The sequence below is a fragment of the Pyrus communis genome, chromosome 13 (genome assembly GCF_041283825.1).
Source record: "Pyrus communis isolate YQ-2024b chromosome 13, ASM4128382v1, whole genome shotgun sequence".
Taxonomy (NCBI): domain Eukaryota; kingdom Viridiplantae; phylum Streptophyta; class Magnoliopsida; order Rosales; family Rosaceae; genus Pyrus; species Pyrus communis.
This window is the reverse complement of record NC_142577.1, coordinates 24412646-24422341: the sequence shown is the minus strand read 5'-3', so window position 1 is coordinate 24422341 and position 9696 is coordinate 24412646. Positions and strand designations below refer to the sequence as shown.

At 37.5% G+C, this 9696-nt stretch overlaps 2 protein-coding genes across 2 annotated transcripts; one reads left to right on the top strand and one right to left on the bottom strand.

Moving 5' to 3' along the window:
- On the bottom strand, positions 1-1967 carry LOC148691984 (uncharacterized). The gene is made up of 2 exons (XM_088683502.1): positions 746-1967; positions 1-419 (listed from the first exon to the last, which is right to left on the bottom strand). Exons 1-2 carry the CDS (start codon positions 1860-1862, stop codon positions 391-393), a joined length of 1146 nt encoding a protein of 381 aa, XP_088539628.1. The 5' UTR covers positions 1863-1967; the 3' UTR covers positions 1-390.
- A 1188-nt stretch (positions 1968-3155) lies between these two features.
- Positions 3156-5728, top strand: LOC137736493 (flavonoid 3',5'-methyltransferase-like). The gene is made up of 5 exons (XM_068475755.2): positions 3156-3290; positions 4073-4158; positions 4313-4457; positions 4578-4709; positions 5300-5728. Exons 1-5 carry the CDS (start codon positions 3231-3233, stop codon positions 5588-5590), a joined length of 714 nt encoding a protein of 237 aa, XP_068331856.1. The 5' UTR covers positions 3156-3230; the 3' UTR covers positions 5591-5728.
- Positions 5729-9696: the final 3968 nt, after the last annotated feature.

Here is a 9696-nt window from a genome sequence, read left to right as displayed (position 1 = left end):
TCCTTAAAAACTTCAATCACTTCACTCTTAGACTTTAAAAGGTACAACCATGTGGCTCTAGAGAAATCATCGACAAAAGTTACATAATACTTATAACCATCAAAAGATTCAAACGTTGGTCCCCATACATCTGAGTGAACTAGTTCGAAAACTTTACTAGTCCTAGATAAGGATGAGGTAAAAGACAATCTGGTGGCTTTAGACAAATGACATGTTTCACACGAAATTAAATCATTCCCTAAGTTTGGAAACAAGGAAGACAAAACAGGTTGGGAATGATGAGCTAAACGTTGATGCCACAATTGACTATCTTGGGATGGACTGGACTTGGCTTGAAATCCTCTGGGACTGTTTTTTGATATGTAATAGAGGCCATCTAGGTAAAACCCTTCACCAATCGTCTTCTTGGTGAGGCAATCCTGAAAAATGACATTGTGAGGAGAGAAAATGGCCAAACAATTTAAGGCATTGGTGATTTTTCCCACAGATAGAAGTTGAAATGGAAAAAAAGGAACAAATAAGGCTACTGACTCAATTTTGTCCGATATTAAGTTGATATTTCCCTTCCCTAAAACCTTAGAACTCTCACCATTGGCAGTTGAGACTTGAGACGGTTTTGAAAATTTTTCAAACTTGTGAAACTTAGAAACATGGTTGGTCATATGATTTGTGGCACCCGAATCAACAATCCACAAATCATGCATCATATTTACATTAAGAGTAGTTTTAAAAGCAGTCATGATACCTTGCATGTCATCTTGGGCCATGTGTTGTGTTTCTGTCAGAAATCCAGCAAACTTGCCTAGCAAAGCTATTGAATTTCCATATTCAAAGCCGACCGTTTGGTCACTCTTAATCCTTTCTTTCTTGCTTTGAAGATACACTGCAAACTCATTTATGAGTGCAGCTGGATTTGCAGTGAAGCTCTTGAGTGCATCAGACCTATGAGAGGTTGAGGTAGTTGCATTGTTGGCTCTATGTGGTGCACGGTTCAGTCTTTGTGAGCCCTTGTTATCCTTCATGAACTCTGGCTTTAATTCTAGATGTAAAATCCAGCATGTCTCCTTAACTTGACCAGTATAGTTGCAGTGTTGGCACTTTAAGTGTGGATTCTTCACTTTGTATTTTCTTTCGTTGGCTAGATAAGCCCTTGCTTCAGTTACACTGGTCTTTGTGCCAGTGTTCATGACTTTCCTTCGTACTTCTTCACGTTGGATTGTTGCACATACGCTGGTGAAGGAAGGTAGTTCGGGGTTCATGAGTATGTGGCTTCGTAGGTCTTCGTATCCTGAATCAAGACTTAACAAGAGTTGGAATATCTTGTCTTCTTCTGCCCTTTTTAGTAGTAAAGATGCCTCAGTTGTGTGAGGCCGATACATTTCCAGCTCATTCCACATGCTCTTCATGCTGCCTAGAAGTTGAACAAAGGGCTTTCCTTCTTGTTGTATGTTGGAAATGTTCTTCTTCAATTGAAACACACGTGCAACATTGTTCTGGCTGCCATACATCTCCTTGACTGTCTCCCATAGTTTGTATGATGATTCAGAATAACTGAATATTTCAGCTAATTTACGTTCCATGGAATTTAGGAGCCATGACATAACTAGCTGATCCTTGCAAAGCCAGATTTCATAAGTTGGTGAAGAAACATCAGGAACTTCGATGCTTCCATTTATGAACCCTAGCTTGGACCTTCCACCTAGGGCAAGACTCACTGCTCTCGACCAAGGTAAGTAATTAAACTCATTTAACAAGACCGAGCTTAATCTTTGATTTGGATTGACATCCACCTCAGACACGGTTGAGGAGGAAGGTATCTGGGAATTTTCATCTCCAAACGAATAAGAATTCTCTTCCGTCATGTCGGAGATGGAATACGATCAGCTGGAAGAAATGCAGAAGCAGGTTATTTTTCCTGCTCTGATACCATATTGAATTTTCTGATTTGAATTGTAATATATTTCATATCTTAGAAAGCCTTATGGGAAGGCATATTTATACACAATACAAAGAAAGCTTCGGATGCAAAAGCACACATGCAGCAACCTCCCTGCTGTCCATGAGTCAGCAATAACATGCACCCATGCTTGCCATGCTGTCTGTAACAGCACACATGCTTGCCGTGCTGTCTGTAACAGCACACATGCTTGCCGTGATGTCTGTAACAGCACACTTGCTTCTTCCAATATTGTCATTTGGGATAATCTTTGTTTTTTTTTTTTTAGGGGGGGGGGGCGTGGAGAATTCCACAAGCAAATTATACAAAAAATATGCATGCGAATAATCTGCATTTATATGCTAATGGTGTAACCAGATGAATACTCGGATTAAGTAGTTCCATTAAATTACCTAACTTCCTCAATAATATATTCAAGTTGCAATGGTCCCTATTAACAGAGTAAAGTAAACTTGGAGAATAGTCTCGAAGAGAAGATGGATGGATTAATCCCTATCTTACATATTAATAAAATTTTCTTTGTAAACCAAAAGATGATAAAAAGACAATGTACTTTTGTATAAATCAATTTTATTTTTTTTCACTCTCTTACCCACATGTCATCATACGGTGTCTCGATTCTAAAATATAAAAAGTATAAACATAAACCTCTCCCCATTTTCACAGTTTCTCTCCTCTCCAATTCTAATAAACTAGTAAAAAAATTGCTTCACACACAAAGAGTGTGAGGTTAGGCTAGCATAAATTAACCTATATACAACGGTATATTTATACACGACTTTCAACCGTCATTCTCTACCAGCCATATATTTTACAAAAATAAATAAATAAAACAAAAAACTACACGCACATGCAAAGACTGTGAGCCATAAATGTGAAACAGTCCAACCAGCAGCAACTATCAAATAAAAGGATAGAATTTTAATTATGACGGGAATACGGATGATATACTATGTATTTTTATGTAAGTGATGAAATTTTTTAATTTTTAAGTTATTAATCTTTTAACACACATAACTCATCATTTATATAAAAATACATAATGTACCATCTCGTATGACAATCATATTGAAAAATTTCTCCAAATAAAAATGCGAGGCCCAATCCACCCTCCGGCACGCTCTTTTCTTTTTTGGCCAAGCTGCCACCTACGCCTTTCCTCTCCCAAAATCCCAATATAAAATGCACAACGCACCCAAATTCATGTTTCACAGCTATAGAAAACTAGAAACTGAAGGAATAAAATATTTGCTCCTTTGTTGTTCACTCAGCCATGTCAGAGTCAGAAGCCAAACCAGAGAGGAGAATACTCAAAAACCCAGCACTTCTCAAGGTACACTCTCGTTTTCCTTTTCTTAATGTAACCCCATGCTTCACCTGATCAAATCAGATGCGCTTTTTATGAGAGTGACTCACATGAAACGAAAATGTTAAAAAAATTGTTTTAGATTTATCACGCATTTTAACTTGTTTTACATAGTGTTTCATGATTAGTTTGCAACACTACCATCTTTACCTTCTGTTTCATATAAATCATTCTCTCTTCCTAGTTCTTTCTCGTTTTTCAGCTTTGGATTGGAGTTTTCACCATTTTCATTCTATGTTTTTTTAATAAAAAATTTTCGTATTGCCCTTTTTTTTTAAAAAAAAGCGACATTTTAAATGTTATTTCTTTTCAAATCAGGTACTTTATTATTATTAATTTTTTCAACGAGGAAATCAGATTCTTCTTTATTTCGAAAGTATGAGATGGTCGTATATAATGATGCACAAGTGTCATGCATCATGCATGATGTACAACTGTCTCTGTAGTATACATGTTCACTTACAACTTAGAAGCTGCATGATGCACAAGCGTCTATGTTCTGCATAAAATATTTCCTTTTTCACTTTATTTTATTTTAGAAAAAAAAATTAATTCAAGAATGACAAGTTCGCAATTAATTTATTCTTTTAGTGTAGATATATGGTTGAACTTGTATCACAAGTTCAAAACAGGTTGAAAGTCAGGTTTACATGTCCACATTTTGTTGTTGAAGTAGTTGCAAACTAAAGAAACACAGCGTGCTAATTATATTTTGCGTTAATTAACAGCCTTAATTTCTCGTAATACAGTACATCTTCGAAACAAGCTGCTTTCCAAGAGAACATGAGCAACTGAAGCAACTAAGGGAGGCCACTGTCGAGAAATATCCCTTCTGGTAGGGTTTCGATATTTTAGTACTTTTTTTCCTTCGATCGTACGTGGCTTAAATCCCCTATCGGTGTACTATTTTGATTGTCTAATAAATTTCTTTGAGATAGTAGTTACTTGACCCTGAAGGATTACATTTCGTCGATTTTGAACACGAACAGGAGTCTTATGAATGTGCCCGTCGACGAAAGCCTGCTTCTCTCGATGCTTCTGAAGGTGATGAATGCGAAGAAGACGTTGGAGCTCGGTGTCTTCACTGGTTATTCTCTTCTCACTACTGCTCTTGCACTACCTGCTGATGGCAAAGTATGTAATACTCGTATATTTATTTCTGATTTTAATTTTTAATTTTCCTTGAAATAATTATAGACTTCTCATATTTTATATCTATTAGCTAGCGAGCTATACTAATATTTCAATTTTCAGATAACGGCAATCGATGTAGACAAAGAAGCCTATGAGGTTGGATTGCCATTTATTCAGAAGGCTGGGGTGGAAAATAAGATTAACTTCTGCCAGTCAGATGCCTTCACGGTCCTAAATGATCTCATTACCAAAGTAAGTTAATGTTTGTGATTTAACATAATCAATCATGTTAAATATCAGACTTAAAGTAGGTTAGGCCATAATAATACACGGTGGCCCATTGGAAGTTGTACTTGTGTGGGGTTGTAAGGAATCCATATACAATGGAGCTGTTTCCCTTGTTAGAGTACATCGCCATTAAGCTGATATCTAAGTTTTTCTCTAAATTTAGAGTGAAAAATGCAAAATTAGGGAATATGAATTGCAGTTGTCTTAAAAACAAAGGGAAAGTTATATTATGATTGCGAATGTTATTCACACTCTCAAATTGTCATGTCGCACTTCTTTTGCGACTATTTAATAAATGTTGATTCGAGCACTTAATGGCGAATTGTGAAGGTAAGAAGAATTATATATCATCTAGATATTTAGCTTAAGTAATAAGTATCCAATATCCTAGTAGACAGAATGTTGAGTTTCTACCCACACGTTCCAGATTCAAAACTTCCTCTCCTCTAAATTAATGTAACAGTTTAGAACTCTCCTCTTTTTTTTTAAGAAGAAGTACTATTAATTGATATACTATTTGATTTGGAGAATTAAACATGGAATTAATTAAGCAGGGAAAGGAAGAAGGGAGCTTTGATTTCGCATTTGTGGATGCCGACAAGGACTCCTACATGGAATATCACAAGTTGCTGATGAAGCTTGTGAAGGTTGGAGGAATCATAGCTTATGATAACACATTGTGGTTTGGGACAGTGGCGGAGCCTGAGGAGAATGTGGAAAATTTTGCAAAGCAAAGCAGAAAACATTTGCTGGAACTCAACAGCTTTCTCGCCGCGGATGACCGTGTCGAGCTAGCCGTTGTTTCCATCGGAGATGGACTCACCCTCTGCAGGCGTCTCTCTTAGCTTGCCCGCATGAAACAACTCCCATGTTGAAGTTGTCTAAGAATAAATAAGACAGTTTTATCTGTGATTTAAACCGTTTAATGTTGGGAGATTTTCTATTCCAATATTTAAAGATAAATTAAGATGGGTTTTATTTTATTTTGATTTTTGAGAAAGTTTTTGTTTTTGTTTTTTTTTTTTTTTTTTTTAAACAAGAAAGTCTGTGTTAATTAAACTTGGGAAATGCTTGTGATTTGCTGATGGCCTGTGACCTTAACACGAGGTTATAATAAATTTAGGAGTTTTTTAATTTTAATTCTTTAAGAAGCTTGAAATTTAAAATAAACTTGGTGTAAGATTATATATTGACTATAATTCCTTGATGTGTCCTTGATTCAAAATAATTAATGTGTATTTTATTTAATGTGTCCCATTAAATATTTACATGTATTAACATACAAATTTTATTTTGTTTTTGACCAAAAAAGAGTTTTTTAATTTATTAATTTTATTTAACATTCTTCAAACTTGAAATACTCAATTAATGTATCTAAATGTTAATACAGAAATGTATTATATTGAACTAATGTATTTAAATGTTAGTACCGAAATATATGCATTGAAATGTATTATATTAAATTAATGTACCTAAATGTGTGTATCGAAATGTATGCACCGAAATGTTAGTACCGAATTGTATTATATTGAATTAATGTACCTAAATGTTTGTATCAAAATATATGTACTTAAATGTGTGTACCTAAATGTATGCATCAAAATATATTATAATAGGGTAAATTACACAATATTCTCTCAGGTTTGAAGTTTATTACAACTTCATACAACATCTTTAAAACATTTCACTTTCATACCTCACTTACTATTTTATTTCAAAATAATACCTCTGTTACATTTTTCATCAATTGATCCGTTAAGCGCTGACGTGGCTGCCACATTTGTGAGCAAAAAAATAAAATTTTTTTTATTTTTTTTAAAACCTGAATCTTCTTTAAATAAAATAAAATAAAATAACTTAGAAAATGCAGAACCCACCCCCGCAACCTCTCCCCACCCCTTTTCTCCCTCCCAAGCCTCACAACCACATCCCTCTCCTCCACTATCTTCATGTCACATCCCGGCCTGGGCCCCCACCACATTTCGGGCTTAACTTCACTGTAGCACGATATTGTCCGCTTTGGGCCCCTACCACACCCTTACGGTTTTGTTTCTGGGAACTCACACGAGAACTTCCCAGGATGGGTCAAATTGTCACATCCCCACCCGGACCCCCACCACATCCCGGGCTCGACTCCATCGTAGCACGATATTGTCCGCTTTGAGCCCCTACCACACCATCACGGTTTTGTTTCTAGAAACTTACACGAGAACTTCCCAGTGAGTCACCCATCCTAGGAATGCTCTCACGCACTACTCGTTTAACTTCGGAGTTCCGATGAACTCCAAAGCAAGTGAGCTCCCAAAAGGCCTCGTGCTAGGTAGAGATGGGAATATACATATAAGGCTTACAAGATCCACTTCCCTGGGCGATGTAGGATGTAACAATCCACCCCCCTTAGGGGCCCGACGTCCTCGTCGGCACACTTCCTGCCAGGGATTGGCTCTGATACCAAATTATCACATCCCGACCCTGGCCCTCACCACATCCCAGGCTCGACTCCACCGTAGCACGATATTGTTTGCTTTATTGTCCGTTTTAGGCCCCTACCACACCCTTACGGTTTTGTTTTTAGGAACTCACACGAGAACTTCCCAGTGGGTCATCCATCCTGGGAATTCTTTCGCGCGCTACTCACTTAACTTCGGAGTTCCGATGAACTCCGAAGCCAGTAAGCTCCCAAAAAGCCTCGTATTAGGTAAAGATGAGAATATATATATATAAGGCTTACAAGATCTACTCCCCTAAGAAATGTGGGATGTAACACTTCACCTCCCCTCCTATCCAAAAACCTACCCGACCCCCACCTTCCCCGAGCCCTTTCTCCTCTTCACCCCCACTCATTTTCCCCCCGCACCCACTGTAACATCCCACATCGTCCAGGGGAGTGGATCCTATAAGCCTTATATGTATATTCTCATCTCTACCTAGCACGAGGCCTTTTAGGAGCTCACTGGCTTCGGGTTCCATCGAAACTTCGAAGTTAAGCAAGTTGCACGAGAGAGCACTCCCATGATGGGTGAAGCCTTTTGGGAGCTCACTGGCTTCGGGTTCTATCAGAACTCTAAAGTTAAGCGAGTTCACGCGAGAGCAATCCCATGATGGGTGACCCACTTGGAAGTTCTCGTGTGAGTTCCCAGAAACAAAACCGTGAGAGCGTGGTTGGGGCCTAAAGCGGACAATATCGTGCTACAGTGGAGTTGAGCCTGGGATGTGGTGAGGGCCCGGGCCGAGATGTGACAATTTGGTATCAGAGCCAATCCCTGATCGAATGTGTGTCGACAAGGACGTCGAGCCCCTAAAGGGGTGGATTGTAACATCTCACATCACCTAGGGGAATGGATCATGTAAGTCTTATGTGTATATTCTCATCTCCATATAGCATGATGCCTTTTGGGAGCTCACTGGCTTCGAGTTCCATCGGAACTCAGAAGTTAAGCGAGTTCACGCGAAAGCAATCCCATGATGAGTGACCCATTGAAAAGTTCTCGTGTGAGTTCCCAGAAACAAAACTGTAAGGGCGTGGTCAGGGCCCAAAGCAGACAATATCATGCTACGGTGGTGGAGCGGGCCTAGGATGTGGTGGGCCCCGGGTTGAGATGTGACACCCACCCTCCCTCTGCACCCACCCTTTTCCCTCCTCTACACACCCTAGTCATTAAATCCACACCCATTCCCCCCATTTTCACCCCACAAACCCGGCAATGGCGGCGTAGACGGGATCTAGGTTTTTTTTTTTTTTTTTTTTTTTCTAGGTTGAAGGTAGGGGGTTGGGGGAAGAAGATGAAGATGGGGGAGAAAATTGGGGCGGAAGACAAACTGAAGATTTTTTTTTTTCTTGGGTTGCAGAGGAAAGAAGATAAAGATGGGGGAGAACAGATGAGGAGGAGAAGGGGGGAAGACGAACTAAAGGGTTTTTTTTTTTTTTTTTTTCCTGGGTTGCAAGGGGATGAAGATGAAGATGGGGGATAAGAGAGGATAAGGAGGGGGAGGGAGGTGCGTCTGCTTGGGTCGTGGGGGGATAAGGTTTCTAGGTTTAGGGGGTTGCGGGGAGGTGTGTTTCAGCTTTTGTTTTTTTTTTTTTAATTTTTTTTATTTAGAAGATTCAGGTTTTTTTTTTTTAAATTAAAAAATAAATAAATAAATTTGCCACGTGGCACACATTTGGGAGCCAGGTGGCACAAATGTGGCAACCACGTCAGCACTTAACGGATCAATGAATGTAAAATGAACAGATGTATTATTTTGAAATAAAATAGTACGTGACGTATGAAAGTGAAATGTTTTAAAGATGTTGTATGGGGTTGTAATAGACCTCAAACCTGAGTGAGTATTATGTAATTTACCCATTATAATAAATTTAATGTACCTAAATGAAAAAGACAAAGTAAATCGAAATATATTGTATGATATATTATGATAAATGAAATAAAAATGAAAATTATAATGAAATAAAATTAATACATTAAAAATTAGGAAGAAAGAAAAATAATTAAAAAAGCAAAATATAATTAATAAATGAAGTTATTAATGTATCAAATGACTAAAATTAGATTTCAATCTTACTCATGGTTTTAATCTAAAAGTCATCTTTGTCAAGGATTAAAATGAAATTTTCTAATAAATTTATTACTCCTTTAATTTATTTTTCATATAGTCAATTAATTGTTTAGTTACAAGCTTATTTACAAGGATCGACAATTTTTTTAAAATATATTAAAATGTGGGTTGACTCGAAATACAAACTGTTTATTAATCGTGTTGAATCAACCGACACGATTATTACTAGACTACGATTATGAACAACTCGAACTCATTTAATTTTTATCACTTTTGAGTCGCATAATCGTGTCGTGCCAAAATTATTACTGATTATGGGATGGTTTGAGGTTGTGATGCTTCTAAAACAAAACAATTTATTAAAAAAATTGTAACACCAAATGTGTTTGGT